This window comes from Leopardus geoffroyi, chromosome E2 (assembly GCF_018350155.1).
Source record: "Leopardus geoffroyi isolate Oge1 chromosome E2, O.geoffroyi_Oge1_pat1.0, whole genome shotgun sequence".
Lineage (NCBI taxonomy): Eukaryota > Metazoa > Chordata > Mammalia > Carnivora > Felidae > Leopardus > Leopardus geoffroyi.
Genome location: NC_059335.1, coordinates 54868069 through 54886219, shown reverse-complemented (window position 1 = coordinate 54886219; position 18151 = coordinate 54868069). Strand labels below are relative to the sequence as shown.

Here is an 18151-nt window from a genome sequence, read left to right as displayed (position 1 = left end):
GGGCGGCCGAAGCTAAGGGACCGTCCCGGGGGGCCCGGCAGGGTGTCCGCCGGCAGGGACAGCGCGCCGGGCGGTGGCCGGCCTGGGGGTGGGGGGGACCTGGGCGGCTGGCGGGGACCAGGGGCTCCGGGGACACGCCCGGCCCGGCCCGCCCCCGGGCTCCGGGCAGCGCGGCCCCGCCCGGCCCGCCGCGGCCCGGTCCTCACCTGATGTACGGGCTGGCCGCCGCCAGGATGTTCTTCTGCACCGGGATTTCCTCCCCGTCGAGGACCAGGTGCGCGTCGCAGAAGCGGGACTCCTCGCGGAAAGAGCTGAGCGCTCGCAGCAGACGCGCGGCATGCTGAGGATCGGACACGGCGCTGCCCTCTGCCATCGCGGTGCCCGCTTGTCAGCCGTCCGGTCCAGCTGCCCCAGCCGCCCCGCGGGACCCCTCGAGCTGCCCGCGTCCGGCGCGCGCCCTGTCTGCACAGTCCGCGCGCGCGCGCGCCCGTCCGGCCCGGCTCTCAGCGCTCGGAGAAGAAGCGGGAGCCCCCGGAACGCGCCTGCGCCATCCGCGGCGCTAGGGGCTGGCGCCTTTAAGGAGCCGCGGCGTTGCGTCATTTCTCCGCGACGCCCCCGCGCCCTCGGTCCCTCCCTCTCGCCAGTAGTCGCCGGAGGCAGCCAATCAGAAGCCTCGTTCCTCCCCTGGCCCAGCTGGTAGCGGTCCCCGCGCAGCCGGGGGCTGTCGTTCGCCGGGAGCTGTAGCTGCTGCGGTGGAGGGTGTGCGGGCAGGCTGGGACTCTGTGGTTAAGCCCCGGGCCTCTAGCGCCGCGAGTCTGAATCCGAGCCTCGGCTTTCCACTCAGTAGCTGTGTGGCCGTGGGTAAGGCGTCCATCCTCACTTTCTCCATCTGCAAAAGGAAGGTGATGGCTTCTCGGTGGTGTCGTGGACTCTTGTGAGCTCTCGCGTGTAAAAAAGGGCGCAGTAGGTGTAGCTTTTATTATTCCCGAAAGAAAGGGCGCTTCCCAGGTAAGAGCGCAGACCCGAGAAAGCAGACCCTCAAAAAGAGCATTTGGTTGCAGGCTAGGGAAGGAAATAAAGCAGACGAAGCTGGAGAAGCACGCAAGAAAGCTTATTTTTGCAGGGCCTCCCTGTCGACGGTAAGGAGCATGGGCTTGATTCTGTAGGGGATAGGAACTATGAAAGCGTTTGAAACAGGGTGTTTTATAAAGATGACCCAGCTGCTGCGTGGAGAATGAGGAGGGTGGTGCTAAAGGCAGAAAGATGCTTAAATAATTGCAGTACTTGAAGGAAGGGTCTGGGGACCTAAATCGAAGGATCTTGGTGTATGTAAGTGGATATTAATGGATGCTTTTAAAGGAACAGGCAGAATTGTGAGGGAGAGGGAGTCCTGGACAACGTTCTGGGTTGACTAACTGCGTGGATGTCGGTACCCATCAGACAGACAGGAGACGCTGAAGGGCTGGAGGGCATAGAGATCAGATGTCCACATAGGACTAGGTTCCCAACCCCGTGAAGATCAAGGATGTGACAGGAAGCAACTTTGAGTCAGCTCCGTCCCCAGGGCAAGCCCATATGGTCTGAGGTCCCCTCCCCGGAGGTTAAGGGCACATGGGAATGTGGAATGTAGCCACCGTTTTGTACAAACACTATGTTGTTTGTACAACCTAATTGTACAAACATTAGGTCATTTGTACAACCCTCAATAAGCTTCTAAAGAATTAAGCAATTTTTCTGAAGGATTATTAATTAGGACCAAGCACCTGAAGAATGAACAGCATTTCAGATAAGGCAGGATGGGGTTTTCACTGGATCTGTTCAGTCTTTTCTTTCAACCAGCTCAAAGGGTCCAATGCAGCCATGGGTCTTTACCCTGAACTAGCGAAGGCTTTGGAGTCGCTGGCAGAAGAATAATTGGGGAAAAGGAAGCTATTAGTGGAAGGTCTAGACTTTTCCAGTTCCTTCTTCAAACTCAGCTTATAAAATGAGTGAAATAAAAATGTCTAGGGCTGGCTTCAAAACCAAATGAAGGGATGGAGGGAAGCGGGTGAGGGTACAGATGAATCGAGTGTCTATGAGTTACTAATTGTTAAAGCAGGTTGTGGGTACGTGGAGTTTCGTTGTACTAGTCTCCGTATTTCTGTGTATGTTGTAAAATGTCACAATAAAAATAAAAAACAAGATAAGCAGCTCAGACTTCTCCATGATACCTGCCCCATATCCCTGGGAGCGGTCGACACTCCTTTCCCCCAGTTGTTGTTGTCCTTTGAAACTGCTCTGGCAGGTAACTTATTATAAATGGGTTTCTTTATCCATGTCACCTGCCAGCTTATATGTTTCAGTGGCTCGATTTCCAGGTGCTAAGCACAGTGCTTGGCCCTAGCAGTGCTCAGTGTCATCCACTGAGCACTACTAGGAGGGATGCATGGGGGGATTGACAAAATTGTGAATAACGAGCACTTAATAAATGTTTTCTGAATTTTATCTTTTCTGTTTTTAGTTTATTTGTCTTTGTCTTCATTCTCAACTGGGTTGCTGTTGGGATCAAAAATGATGTATGTGACAGAGAGAGTTCTCTACAATGTAGATATTTGATAAATACTTATTAATTGCTTGGAATGCTGGTTTACTCTCCCAACTATCAGAAGGTTCCAAAACAAAGAGTTCAAATAACAGAATCACCCTCAGGTAACCAGTTTCCCCAGAATGGGGGTGTTGCGTTAGTTGAAATAACTGGAAGTGAGTGGGGATTAGTCAGGTAGGCTCTTCCTGGTAGAGGTGAACATTCTCTGGCATTTTGACAGAAGGAAGGAAGGAAGGGGTGGAGGGGTAAAACACCTGGGCAGAGGGTTGTAGACAGACCTGCATCAACCAGGGAAAAGTTGCTGGCTTGAGATGGTCAGATCAGCAAAAGACCTCATATATGCTTTCAAAAGCACCCCCGCTGTTTGCAATATTTACCACCATCCCACCCGCCTGAATAACTCATCTTTCAAAACCAAGCACAAACATGACCTTCAAGGAACCTCCAAACAGCCTCGCAGGGCATTGTCCCTGTGCTGTGCCATGTTCCTGCTTTCTGGGCTGCGCTTTATCCCCTTACCACACTGTAATTAACCAGTTTCTTTGTTGGTTTGCGAGCTCCTCCAAGGTCGGAGCTGTGTTGAATTCACTCGTGTTCCAAGGGACTTGCACAGTGCCTGGTACTTCATAGATGCCCCTCGAGCGCTTTTGCATAATTAGTTAGAGGTAGCAAGTTGGGTCAATGAGCACAGTAGGCAGGATGGAACACAGCAGGATGGCAGGGAGCTGAACACCCTGTCAAGAGCAAGAGGCTGCCCCTCAGCCCTAGCTGACTGCCCCATGGGATAAGGACCCCGTGGTGCCAAATGCAGGGGTTTTTCAAGAGATCTGAAATTCACAGGTCAAATGTCCCAGTTTTTCAACATCAGCCACCACTTCCATTTGGGAGAAAAAGATAAAGCATGTGTCTACAGACACCTTCTGGCTTTCATTCATTTCCTGAAGTAATCAGAAAACCATCTTGGTTTACCAAGAGGCGAGTTAACAATCAAAAGAATGCTAGGTTTTCAATCAAGTGTTGAGTTCAGCTCAGGTGCCACGAGAAACCCCTGCCTTGTGTAGGAAAGCAAGAGCACCCACACGTGGGAGGAAGGCTTGTGGGGCACAGCCTGCAGGAGCCACTCCCGGTTAGACCTTGGACTGTTGTGTAGCCTTTCTTGTTATTGCTCAAACTGTGCCGCCCGTGATACTGTTTACGGCCATCAGAATGGTGTCTTTGGTGTGATTGTTTCCCTGCATGCCATAGATTTCCGACCTCAGCTGTTGTGAAACGAGTCATTTGAGATCCGGTATGGTCCCAGCCATGTCAGTCTCTGGGACTAAGTGGCCCCTCCTGCTTTAGTGGCTAAACAACCCCCAGAGAAAGAATTTTCTCCTCCCCCTCCTCCTGTCGGGAGACTAAAAAGGGTGTTCACAAGATATCAGCAGAAGTCATTCATTCAACAAATATCTATTAAGTAACTGCCATGTGATACATTGCAGATACAATGATGGTGAAAACAGACATGGTTGCCTCAGTGGATCACTGCAGAGACTTTTTACTGTCTTTGTGATTTTCAGGAAGCACACGTATCATTTCTACAATCAGAAAAAAACATTTTCTTTCCATTTGCAAAAAGCCGGGCGGGAGGAGGGGAAATCTAGGTTTATCTTGCTTTGAACAACGAGCCCTTGAAGAAGAGAAGAATCACCTTGGAGTTTGAGGTTTTGGTTTTTAGTAAGTGTTGGAAAGAGGAGGGAGAGTCCAGTAAAAAAAAAATAATAATAATGCAAAGAAAACAACAATAGTTAGGAGGCTCTAGAGAAAACACTGGCTCTCAGATTCAATTTATTGGAGAGGACACGGAAGCAAGATGAGCCAAGGACTCAGCCAAGGTCATACATGCGACCTAGTCGGAGAAGAACGCAGGCCTCGAGCTCCTGCCTTCCAGCCCTGTAAGCTTTTCCATTACACCAAGTTGACTCTTCATAAACATGAATTTGGTTGAGACAGTCCCTTCTGATTCGTTTGAAGGCGGTCTTCACATATTTTATGGGTAAGTCTGTCATTTGTCCAAATCTATTTATAGCTCCTTTCTTTCGGAAAATCTAAGCTCTTCCAAATTGCTGAGTCAGAGAACATCTCAGTATTTATAACTCTAGAGAGTCGATTCCGCGTATTTACACAATATTCAGAGAGGTGTCTCAGAAACCAGTCAACTAATTAAGTTGTAATGAAGACAGTGAGTGTTTCTGACCAAATCTATGCTATACTCCTCAGCACCCAGTGCAGTGCCTGATACACAGTAGGGGCTCAGTAAATATTTGCTGAAGGAATAAATGTTAGTAACTAGGGAGAACTGAGATTTTTCTGTCCGTAAGGGATTACTTCGGATGTTTTCGAAGATTACCCCACCGAACACCAAGCAACAGCCTGCTAACATCTCCAAGTGAGTATCTAATAGGCATCCGCAACTATGAATTTAACTCTTGGTTTTACCGCTTCAACCTGCTCATTCCCAAAATCAGTGGCAGCATCATTCGTTTAAGGACAGAGGGCAGAAACTTAGGGACATCCTTGACCTCTGTCTCTCACACCCTTCATCCACTTCCCCAGCAAACCCTGCAGCTCTTTATGCAGACTGTGTCCTGAATGCAGCCTTAGCCTCACAACCCCTGCCAGTACTGCTCTGGGAGAGCCACTGATCAACTCCCCCTGGACTCCTGCGGCGGCCTCCCAGTGCTCCCCTTGCTTTTCTCTTGCCTCCTTATGAGTCCTTTCTCCCCATACGCTAATCAGATCAAGTTGCTTCCAAGTGCAAACTTTCCAATGGCTTCCCCGTGGCTTACAAAAGCCCTATGTGAGCTCTTCCTTCCTCTGTGACCTCATTTCTATGACTTTCCTCTTCCTCAGTGTGCACTAACCAAACCAGCCTTTTTTTTTTTTTTTCCTGAGTTTATTTTGAGAGAGTGTGAGAGTGAGTGAGCAGAGGAGGAGAAGAGAGAGAGAGGGAGAGAGAGAATCCCAAGCAGGCTCCATGCTGTCAGCACAGAGCCAACGAGGGGCTGGATCCCACAAACTTCGAGATCATGACATGAGCTGAGATCAAGAGTCAGCCGCTTAACCAACTGAGCCACGCACGTGCCCCTCAAACCGGCCTTCTCGCTCTTGCCTGACCAAGCTTCAAATACGCCCACCTCCGGGCCTTTGCACTGGCTGCTTTCTGAGCCTGGAAGTCTCCTCACATTCTCATAACTTGTTCTTTCATTCTACTTAGATCAGAGCTTAAATGTCAACTCCTCAGAAAGGCCTCCACCTAGCTAACTTCATTTTTCCTTGCTGCATAAAACTGTGTATGTTTATTTGCATATTGTGTATCTCCTCTGACTATGATACAAGCTTCATGAGGCCTGGTAGGAACTTCCTGTTTTATTTATCACTGTATCCTCAGCCTCTAAAACAATGCGTGTTAAATAATATATGTAATAAGTATATACTTCTTGAAAGAAAGAAACGGAAGGAAGGTGGGGGAGGAGGAAAGGAAAGCTGGATCTTTTCAACCCTTGCTGCCTAACCTGACATTGCCAAGGTGGAGGAAGGTGAATTATTAAGAGTGACTCAAAGGACATGAAAGGAAAGTTACAAATCTTGGGACGTCACAATATAACAGCTCTGGGCACAGGCCAGCCCAATAGCTACTTTCAAACCAAGTTCCATGCAACAACCTTTACTGTCCCCCTTCCAGGCACACCCTCTTGGCACACTGTGCCCTTTAAATTTACTTTGGTCACTGTATGTTGTTGATCTACCCGAAAGCATACAAAAAGTACTCCGTCTCTGTTCTTCTCCTCGGATTCTGGTCACTACACTGCTGGGTGTACCACGAGCTGGTTTATCCTGCACACTTTGTATCTCATGAGTAATTTGCTCCTCAGACCTGTTCAAATGTCTGAAGTCGTCTCAGTTCCTTAAATTCACTGGATTTCCTGCCTGCCCGGAGTCTCTTTCTCTTGTCCTTGGAGACCCCAAGGAAGTGACTTCACCCTGTCAACTGGGGGTAACCAGAGTCCCTTCACAGAGTGGTCGTGAGGAGTAAACATGAGAAGACTGCAGTGAGGCACTGACCACTGACCACGGGGCGTGGCACGTGGTAGGCGCTCAGTACATGCTGAGCCTCATGTCCCTTGTCGCTGTCGCCACCTGGTTTTCAGTGGCATCCTTGCCCACCGCAGGGATGATCAGCTTTGAGCCGACTTGCACATCAGAATCTAGGCTCTTCCCCTCTGCAGTCAGGGCCCCAGCCACCATGTCCACACGGGTCTGGGTTGATGGTTTCTCCCTGATGTCAGTGCTCACCTCGACGTGGCCCTGGTCTGTCTTCTGACTCCCTCGGACACTTCCTTTTCCTGCTCCGGCTCTTGAGCCGACCCCCTCGCCCCCATTCCAGTCCTTTTATTTCATGCTGCATGTCTTTAGTTTTATTGTTTTAACATTTAAATTCACTCTTACGTTTTTCAAAATATGGCAGACCTCTTCGTCAGCACTTTTCTAACACTTTAGTATATATATTATCTTTCAACACCTCTTTATTGAGGTATAACATAAAGTGCACTGATCTTGAGGGTACAGCTCAGTGAAGTGTTGCGTATGAGTACTCCTGTGCAATCGCCACCCGGATCAAGAGAAAGAACTTCTCCGGTGACCCAGACGCGTCTCCCCAAGGAAAGCACGGTCTCCTGTCTATCCCTATGGATTGGCTTTTCCCGTTCTTGGACCTTAGTGTCTGGCTTTTTTTCACCCAATACAACACCTTTGAAATTCTTTCGTTTTGTTGCCTATAGCAAGGTGGGTTTTTGTTTTGTTTTGTTTTGTTTATAACTGTGACTATACCACCATGTGAATATGCCACAATACACTTATCCATTTTCCCGTTGATGGCTGTTTGCATTGTTTCCAGTTTGGGGCTATTACCATAGAGCTGTTATGGACGTTCCTAAACAGGTCTCGGGGTGGGCTGTGGGCACTTGCCTCTCATGTGGATATGCGCAGGCGTTGAATTGCTGAGTCATAGAGCCAGCTCACGTTCGGCTTCAGTAGATACTGGCAGACGGTTTTCCAAAGTGGTCGCACCAAATGATACTCGCACCAGGCGTGCGTGAGCGTTCCAGCTGTTCCACATCCTTCTGTAATTGGTGGTGTTGGTCGTTTAATGATACCCATTCTGGTGGGTGTGTAGTGGTATGTGTAGGTTACGTATGTATGTTAATATATGCATATATGTATGTGTGTATTTATTTATTAAATGCATGTGTGTAAACACACTATTTAAGTGCTTATTCAAGTAGTGCCTCATTTTTTTTTTAATTTTTTTTAACGTTTATTTATTTTTGAGACAGAGAGAGACAGAGCATGAACAGGGGAGGGCCAGAGAGAGGGAGACACAGAATCGGAAACAGGCTCCAGGCTCTGAGCTGTCAGCACAGAGCCCGACGCGGGGCTCGAACTCACAAACCGTGAGATCATGACCTGAGCCAAAGTCGGACGTTCAACCGACCGAGCCACCCAGGCGCCCCGGTAGTGCCTCATTTTTAAAAATTCACTTCTCAAAGTGATTTTTAGGAGTTATCATATATATGGAAATGCACATTTCTTCTCCTTGTCTGCAGCTTGCCTTTCACTCTCTAAATGTCATCTTGGATGAACAGATCTTCTTAATTTTAATGAAGTGGAGTTTATTATTACCTCCTTTTATGGCTAGTGCTTTTCTTTCATGGTCTGTTGGACACTCTTTGCGACCACCGTGATACTTTCCTGTGCTTTCTTCTGGAAGCTTTTCTTGTTTTTTGTTTTTTTTTTTTTTAATTTTTTAATGTTTATTTTTTGAGAGAAAGACAGAACATGAGTGGGGGAGGTGCAGAGAGAGGGGGAAACACAGAATCCAAAGCAGGCTCCAGACCCCGAGCTGTCAGCACAGAGCCCGACACGGGGCTCAAACTCATGAACCACGAGATCAGGACCTGAGCTGAAGTCAGACGCTCAACCAGCTGAGCCACCTAGGTGCCCCTTCTGGAAACTTTTCTGTTTCCCTTTCACATTTAGGTCTGTGATCCACCTCGGCTGTATGCATTTTCTTAAGTCCAGCTCACAATTTAGTTCTTCAGAGACTCATTTATTCACTCATGCTTTTTTTAAAAAATAATTTTTTAAAGTGTATTTATTTATCTTGGGAGAGAGAGACAGCAGGGGAGGCTCAGAGAGACAGAAAGAGAGAGGATCCCAAGCAGGCTCCATGCTGCCAGCGCAGAGCCCGGTGTGGGGCTCGAACTTACAAACCATGAGATCATGATCTGAACTGAAACCAAGAGTCAGACGCTCAACCACATGAGCCTCCCAGGACCCCCATTCATGCTCTTGATCACTCATTCACTTAACAGATTCTTTTAGTACCTACATTTGCCGGGCACTTGCAGGAGAAGGAAAGCAGTCAAGGTCAACATTTAAGGAACTGAGTGGCCAGGAGAGGAGAGGGGAAACTCGCACACATATAATAGCTAGAAAGTTAGTAATTCAGTTGGAAAATGTGATACAGCCTGCCCATTCAAATAGACCAGCCAGAGTCATGTCTCTCTGAGCCTAGCAGATAGGTGCATTCCCTACCTGCCAGCGACCCTGTCTTCCTCATCCCTCATCGGCCCCTTATTTCCTCCAGGTAAAAGGCCAAGTCCCCATGCCTGGCATCTGAGGTGTCACGCTGTCTGCCCCTGCATCCCCACATTCATCTTCCAGATCCCCACCACCCTCATCCCAACCCCCCTGCACGCACCCACCTGGATTCCTGGACAGAACAAGCTGTTCGTCCTGCCAGCTCTTTGCCTCTGCTTCTCCCTCCTGCCTGGGCGCCTTCTCACATGACTCTGGTGCCCAAAAAACTGCTCGCCGTTTTAGCATCGCCTCTGTGAAGCCTCTCTGGGCTTCCCTTCTCTCTCATTGTTGTGCCTGGAGATCTCATTCTGGAGCCAGACCTCTGGGTTCAAACCCTGCTTCTGACTGCTTTCCAGCCCCGTGACCCTGGGCATGTTACTTAACCTGCCTACGCCTCACGTTCCCCACCGGGAACAATTGTGGTTCCTGCCTCATAGAGTTTTGTGCAGAAGAAATGGGATTATCCAGCTACAGTTGTTTAACACAGTATCTGGCACATAGTAAGTGCTCAGTAAATGTTCACTTAAAACAGTCACACCCATCACAGTAATGACCTTTATCTGTTAGCATACTAGTCTTTTCACTAGACCTAAGGTTTCTGGAAATCAGAGATCACTTCGTTAATTTTGCCACAATTGCCCCTTCTACTTGTGCCCATTTGTGGAGGTCTTAGTACAGTTCCCTGTGCAGGGAGCTTTTTGTCTGTCACCCCAATGAACCTTTACAACAACCTACGAGGTAAGTATTAGGATCCCATGCTGTGGTTTAAAAAACCAAGGCTCAGAGAGGTAGAAACCCTGTCCCACATCCCCCAGCTGATTCACGGAAGAGCCAGGATTCTGACTCCCTGTGTGAGCCCTCATCACGCACCCCTGCCTCTCACTGCATGGCCGGTACTGACACAGTCAGTTCAGTGAACATCTGATGAATAGAATTCACTCTAATAAACCCAGAACCTACCCACGTCTGTCAGAAAGGGACGTGGCTTTACGTGTGCTGCCCGAGTTCTGAACGTGGCCCTCACAGGCCAAGCAATCAGAGGCTCAGACCCTTGTGGCGAAACAGATAGCATCTAGAGCAGGTGACTTGGCTCTCAGCCTTTCCCTCTTGGGAAACAGGCATACATATTTCATCATTGATAATTTGTACTTTGTGACTGCAAGTTGTGCTAACTTGACACAATGCTGCCTTTCCAGAGGAACAGGTTGTCACTTTTCATGAAATTTGTCCTATTTAATGACACTTTTTGTTTGGTGTCTAATTACCTACCATCTCTTCTATTGCTCTATTATAGTCCCAAGCTTTTAAAAATGTTGTGCCAAGAGTCTCAGAAAGATCCTTTTCAAGCAGATTCTGGAAGCTTGGCCTCTCCAGCTCAGTTGCAATTGTCTCGAGAGCAGGGAGCACGTCCTATCTGTCTCTATCTCCCATAGCACCTGGCTTGGTGCATGCCGGGCATTCAATAAGTATTTGCCAGATTCAAGATCTGTGTACTTACTTCACGCTGGATACTGGACAAGGTCTCGGGAGGCAGCAAGAAGGAATCAGGTTCAGCTCTTGTCCTCCTCCAGTCCCACGCAGGAGGTAAATCTCAAAAATAAACAGCAAACATCCGACGTGCAAAGTGGTGTTTGTGGTGCGGAATGTAGCAGAACTACCCTGGGGTATACCCCCTTCCCAGAGCATCACTTGTATGCAAAGACTGCTGGGAAATTCTTTGATATTAAAAAAAGCAGGGGCATAATACAAAGTACACTGTAACACATGTAAGCATGTTAAGGTAAAACATAGATTTCGAGGTGCTCTGTCCTCCCATCTTCCTTCCGGGGGGTATCTCCCCTCCCCTCTCGCCTTCAGGAGTATTTTGCTAGGTGATCATGGTGAACGTTGCCATTGCATCAATAAGGTTTCCAATCAGGCTCTGCTCCATCACTTTCTAGACGTTGAGCAAGTAACCTGAGCTCTCTGAACCTCAGTTTATTCATGATTTTCTAAAATGAGGCTTAGTGTTTTATATAAAGCTTTTGTTACATACACAGTAGCTTTTGTGAATGTTGTGAGGAAGTGAATACTTATTGGATGGATGGCTGGACAGATAAATGGAGTAGGGAGGGAGCCAGTCTGTTGCCACATAACAAAAAAAGGCACATATTTTCTTTATCGTTAATACTATGCGATTCGACAGCATTTTGTACCCTTGAAGAACCTTCATATTCACACAAAATCAGAGGAAGTAGAGCGGTCCCCAGTCTACCAAGGAGAACTACTGAGGCCCCAAGAAGCACCCAGAGTCTTACACAAAATGCGACTGGTCAACGTGAGATCTGAACCAGTGCCTGGTTCAGCACCTTTAACATAGTAGCTTGGGGACCTGTTGAGGGTTAGGAGTGGGGGGAAGGGGTCGTGCCTCTCATCCCTGATCTGTGTACAGCCTGTTCACTTGAGCTGTGTGTCGTGAGTCCCAGGATCGCAGAGCCCTCCCAGCTGGGGCAGGGCAGAAGTTCTCCACTTTCCCTCCTAAGAAGCTTATAGAAGCAATGGGCTCTACTCTCCTTAAGAACAGACAGACACACAGACGTTCACGTGCAGTTTCAGGAAGCTCATGGGCACCCCGAAGCCCCTCCACCATGCCCCCCGCCCCCCAGTCAGTGCTCAAGACCTTTCTACAGCCAACCTCTTGAGGCCAGCCAACCACAGAAGTGGCAAACTCATTACCTCCAGGCCAGCTAGTAGAAACAGTATAATTCAATACAACAAACCTTGGTGACTTCAGCCAGGGTCAACTTACCCTTCCATCTCTACACCATCTGAATTCTCAAAAGTTTATCTTCCAGTAAAATCCAAAGCCAAACCATTCACTTCCCTCCCAGACTTTCGCAAGTATTGGCAGAGATAAGAATTGAGGTTATGTGTGTTTTAGAGATCAAAATTGCCAGTGTGTTAATGGAATGGGGTGGGGACTGTGAACAGGATAATACCTAGGTTGCCTGGAATCGATTGGCCTCACCACAGGCAATGCCTTCATTGTTATGAAAGCCATGATCAATCCTAAAAGATAAAGAACCAGACTCACAGCTGAGAGAAACTCGGTCAGGCCATCCAGGTCGTATGTTCACTCAACACTCAGGTACTGAACACCTGCGTGTGCCAAGTACAGTTCTAGACCCCTAGAAGATGTGTGAGGCTACAACAGAAAAGTCCATGGGGCGCCTGGCTGGCTCAGTTGGTAAGCATCTGACTCTCGATTTTGGCTCTGGTCATGATCTTAAGGTTCGTGAATTCGATCCCCACATTGGGCTCTGCTTGGGATTCTCTCTCTCTCTCCCTCGCTCTCTGCCCCTCCCCAGCTCACGCTCATGCTCACACACACACTCTAAATAAATAAATAAATAAACTTAACAAGAAAAACAAGGGCCGCCTGGGTGGCTCAGTTGGTTAAACATCCGACTTCAGCTCAGGTCGTGATCTCGCAGTTCGTGAGCTCAAGCCCCGCATTGGTCTCTTTGCTGACAGCTCAGAGCCTGGAGCCTGCTTCAGATTCTGTGTCTCCCTCTCTCTCTGCCCCTACCCCACTTGTGCTCTGTCTTTCTCTCTCTCAAAAATAAGTAAACATTACAAAAATATAAACAAAAACTCAAAAAAGTCCTTGCCCTGAAGTAATCCTTGAGCTTACATTCCAGCGAGGAGGATGGACAAATACCAATAACCCTAGTAAACACATAAATTTTACAGTATGCTAGAAGGCCAAACGTGCTTCGGGGAAAACTACGTTAAACCATGTGATAAAGGGATGACGAGTGTGTGTGATGGAGGAGTTAAGTGGCAGTTAACTTGGGGCCAGAAAAGCCACACTGAAGGTGAAATGTGAGTAGGACCTGAAGGCAAGGAGGCCAGATGTGCTGCTGTGGTCTTTCCTGAAAGGACCCAGCCGAGGTGATGCCGATGGCACCACTTAGCGTCTGATGTTCACATGGCCGGGATTTACCGAGTGCATTATGAGCCAGGTGCTAGGGGTGGGCTGGATAATGGTCCCCAAAGATATCCAGGTCCTAATGCCTGGAACCTGTGAATGTCACCTAGATGGCAAAGGGACTTTGCAGACGTCATGAAGTTAAGGATTTTAGATAGAAAGTGTATCCTGAGTTATCTGCTGCAGTGTCATCATATGGGTCCTTATAAGAGGGAGGTACAGGGAGACTTTGACTACAGAAGGAGGAAAGCAGTGGGATGCTAAACCAGGAGGACAAAAGCGTGAGTCCCCGCGCCAGGGGATGAGGAAGCTGAAAGAGGCAAGGAAACAGACTCTCCCCTGCAGCTTCCAGAGGGGAGCTGTCCTTCTGCATGTTGATTTTATTCCTGTAAGACTCATTTTGGACTTCTGACCTCCAGAACTGTAGGAATAAGTCTGCGTTGTTTTACACCACCAGGTCTGTGGTGATATGTTCCAGCAGCCGTAGAAAACAGTGCTAATTCCGACAAGGATATGGTGATGAACCAAACCGACGAAAATGCCTGCCACGCGGACCACTGCCATTCTGTGCCAGGTGCTGTCCTGTGCCCTTGATGCGTAGTATCCCTTTAGTTGTCGCATAGATCCTAGGAGACGGCTGCGACGGCTGCTATTCGAACCCAAACCAAGTAACTCAGAGACCCTTTCTCTAAGCATCATAACCGTGTCCTGCCCGTGACCAATTAGGCTGTCAGTGTGCGGCAGCTATTGGGGGTGTGCCAGTGACCTGCTCATGTCATTTCTGATGCCACTGGCCAGCCGGGTGGATTGGATGACTCTGGGTGCCTGGGAGGCTGACCCCTTCTGATCTCACCACAGCAGGAGAAGGTCTTGCCCAGAGAGAGGAGGAACATCCTTCATTCAAGGGTTTATGAGTGGCATCCTCTGCCTGAATGGCCTGCATCAGCTCAGCTAATTCAGATTGTGGTGACTAAGTGGCAGGCACTTCTTCTGAGGACTTTAAGAATCTGGATTTATTTCATCCTCACAGTACCCTTATGAGGTACATACGTTCTGTTCTTCTCCTTAGGTCACAGTTGAGGAAACAGAGGCACAGAGAAGTTAAATAACTTAACAAAGGTCCCGAGACTTATCAGGAGCCAAGATTCAGCCTCTCGACTGTTTTAAGGCTCATTAATACAACGGCTACAGTTTATTGAGCAGCTACTATGTGTCTGGCACTCTTCGTGTACATGTCACAACAACCCTTCGAATGAGGTACAAGTACTATCTCTATTTTATGGATGGTGAAACAGAGAGGATCAAAACCCAGGCAGTGAGCCTGGAGCCCCTGTGCTCATCACTGTCCTATTACTTGTATCTTCTTTGTCCCAGGCACTTTACTAAGCCCCAAAGGTGGAGAAGTGAGTAAGATTCAGGCAATAAAAGTAGTGGTCAAGAAGTCGGACTTCGGAGTCTCCGGAACCATCTGTGTGATCTTAGGCAAGTCACTTAACTGTTCTGAGACTCAGTTTTCTCATCCATAAAATGGGAATGGTACCAGGATCTACCTCCGGGGCATTATGAGGATTATATGAGACCCAGCACATGCAGTGCTTAGGCTCAGTGCTTGGCACAGCATGAGTTGTCAGTACGTGTCAGCTGTTGTTATACAGTTGTTGCTGTAATAAGAAAGCTCAGTTCCTGCCCTTACCAGAGAAGACCCATGAGTGACGTAGCCATCACTGTTCTTCCCATGTTCATTCCAATGGTAATTTAACAAACTTTGAACTAGGCTAAGTCTCTAGCTTGCTCAACCCAATGGCTGACTGAAGACAAAATGAGGGAACTCATGCTTCTCACTAGCTTCAAAGCCGCCCACCATCTCTTTTTCCTCCTGGGATGGGCTAGGACCTCTAGGAAGACCAGTCACCCTCCGCCCTCCTGGAACACAGTGGATGTACTTAAAGAAAGAAAATACCGGAAAATCCCACCAGAGCATATGACTGTGAATTGAACACACACATGCTAGACTTACCTGGAAGTTTGCCAAGACCCAGTGATGAAGACGGAGGGAGGATATTAAGCCTCCAACACAGAGGAGCCATGGGAACCACCACTGACTGAGCCCTTCCATCTTGGCTTCCCCGTTTCTGAACCAGGGCCTCGCTGGGGTCACCGGAGAGCTGCCCTACAGCTCCTTCTTGCTGGCTGAAGGAAACATCTTCTACGGAATGATGGAAGAAAAGGAGACACATTTTTATTTCCTGCCTGCAAGATTTATCAACCCTAAAAAGTGACTTTGATGCTGGCACAACCGGATATCCATACACATCACACTGTCTGCGAAAATTAACTCAAAATGGATCATAGACCTACATGTAAGTGCTAAAGCCATCAAATTCATAAAAGCAAACAGTAACATATCTTTGGGACCATGGGCTAAGTAATGATTTCTTGGATATGACATCAAAATCAGAAGAAACAGAAGAAAAATTACATAAAGTAGACTTCATCAAAATCTTAAAACTTTTGTACTTCAAATGGCACCATCAAGAAAATAAAGATCACCCACAAAATGGGAGAAAACATTGCAAATCACATACTTGATAAGGGATTTACATCTATAATATATAAAGAACCCTCACAACTCAACAATAAAAAGACAAATACCCCAGTCTAAAAACGGGAAAAGATTTGAGTAGGTAGTTCACCAAAGAAGATATACAAATGGCCAATAAGCACATGGAAGGATGTCTAACATCATTAGTTATTAGGGAAATGCAAATCAAAATCACAAGACACCACATCATTGTATCCAGGATGGCTAACATAAAAACATCAGAGCGTAACAAATGAGGAAGGATGTGGATATACTGAAATGCTCATATATTTCTGGTGGAAAGTAAAACGGGGCAGTCACTTTGAAAAGCAGCTTGGCAGTTTCTCTAAATGTCAAATATACAGTTATCATATGACATGGCAGTTTTGCTCCTAGGAATATACATAAGAGGAATGAAAACATAGGTCCACATAGAAACTGGTCCATGAATGTTCCTTCACAGCAGCATTATTCATGACAACCAAAGAGAGTAAACAACCCAGAGGTCTATCACCTGATGCATGGATAGACAAAATGTGGTCTATTCATAGAAGGGAACATTATTCGGCCACAAAAGAAACGAAGTGTTGATTCATGCAACAATACAAACAAACGTGAAAACATTATGCTGAGTGAAAGAGGTCTGTCACAAAACCCTCATACACTGTGTGATGCAATTTATATGAAATGTCTGGAACAGGGAGATCCATGGAAATAGAAAGTAGACTTGTGGCCTAGAATTTGGGGTACGGTGTGGAAGGAGGAGTGATAGCTAATGGGGACAGGGTTCCTTTCATGGGGCAATGAAAATGTTCTAAAATTAGTGGTGATTGTTACACAGCACTGAATAGACTAAAAACCATTGAGTTGTATACTTTCAATGAGTGAATTTTATGGTATATGGATTAGATCTCAAAAATGTATTATTAAGAAGAATGACTCTCAGTCCCTGATTGTCCTTGAAGAGGCTACTGGAGATTTCTCCATTTCTTACCTCAGTACAGATGAATTGGGGATCTGCCTGAAAACTTGTCTTTTCTGCCCACTTTCTACTCCAAAGTTCAAGTTTTTTTCTGAATTCTCCAACTCCTCTTCTGATTCCAGGCCTAAGCACAGGGCTGTTTCTTTATCTGGATTGCCCATTTCCCCTAGTTCCCTGCTGCCATCCTTCATATATCAGCCAAACCAGGGGTGGGTAGGGATTTCAAGGTAGCATTGGGTGTCCCCGGGGGTGTTCTATTTTCTTACCACCGTTCCACTGAAGTGTGTTGGTATGTTCCCCGAGGACAGTTCCCTGAGGACAGTTGCCAACATAGGCTTGGTTATCACTGAATGAATGAATAAATAAACGAATGAGTGAAGTGAATACATACCGGAAAAAGAAAACAAATGTCTATACAGAATGGAAAGATACGGAGAAGACAGAACAGGGAAAAGGAAGAAGGGAGGATTTGGATGAAAGGTATATTACCATGTACCCCTTTTTTTCCTATTTGTTGAGAAATGTGGATTTCCCTACAGCCACTTTGACCATGCGAACCTCTCACATTCTATAATGGCTTCTCATTTTCCTGTGAATCAAACCAAAACCTTAGGCCTGTCAAAGAACACCCAAAACCTTGTTTTTCTACTCTTTGGCTCAAGAAATACCAAGTTGGGAACCTAGCCAAAGAAAATATCATTAACAAGCATTTGAATCCAGAGCGGAGAGAGGGTGAACTCCGGAAACATGTGCACAAAGTTACCGATCTGGCATGATTTCTAATAGTTAGAAATTGGAAACAACCTAAATGTCCAGTGGTAGGATAGCATACATCATGCCATGTCCCAAAGATGAAATAATGTGCTCCAATTAGAAGAATTTAGTAGTTTGGGGCGCTTGGCTGGCTCAGTAGGTTAAGCATCTGACACTAGATTTCAGCTCAGGCCATCATGGTTCTGAGCTGCCAGTGGGGAGCCTGCTTGGGATTCTCTCCTTCCCTCTCTGTTCCGCCCCCGCTTGCGAGCACATGATCTCTCTCTCTCTCAAATAAATGAACTTAAAAAAACCAGAATTTACTAGTTTGAGAAAATACTTGTATCATATGTTAAATGAAAGAAGCAGGTTATAAACAGGTAGGTTATAAACTAACTGCTACTATATAATTTGTGTACAAAACTATTTTAACTTTTTTAAATGTTTATTTATTTTTGAGAGACAGAGAGAGCCAGAGTGCGAGCAGGGGAGGGGCAGAGAGAGACAGGGGGACACAGAATCAGAAGCAGGCTCCAGGCTCCGAGCCGTCAGCACAGAGCCTGATGTGGGGCTCGAACTCACGAATGGCGAGATCATGAC

The 18151-nt window shown here is 47.1% G+C and overlaps 1 protein-coding gene and 1 long non-coding RNA gene across 4 annotated transcripts in view; one reads left to right on the top strand and one right to left on the bottom strand.

Moving 5' to 3' along the window:
• Positions 1–582, bottom strand: part of GAN (gigaxonin) — a 52308-nt gene extending 51726 nt beyond the window's left edge. The window contains exon 1 of one of the 2 annotated variants that reach the window (XM_045439848.1): positions 207–582. In XM_045439848.1, the coding sequence (XP_045295804.1) occupies positions 207–373 (167 nt within the window). In that variant the 5' untranslated portion in view covers positions 374–582. The remainder of the gene's footprint in view (positions 1–206) is intronic. The other variant, XM_045439849.1, reaches the window with a different exon arrangement.
• A 17-nt stretch (positions 583–599) lies between these two features.
• Positions 600–17776, top strand: LOC123577687. 2 transcript variants are annotated; one of them, XR_006702018.1, is made up of 3 exons: positions 600–1139; positions 13693–13809; positions 14094–17776. It is a non-coding gene; the product is annotated as an uncharacterized LOC123577687 (long non-coding RNA). The 2 variants fall into 2 exon arrangements; XR_006702019.1 differs by having other exon boundaries at positions 13693–14492; positions 14610–17776.
• The last annotated feature ends 375 nt before the right edge of the window (positions 17777–18151 follow it).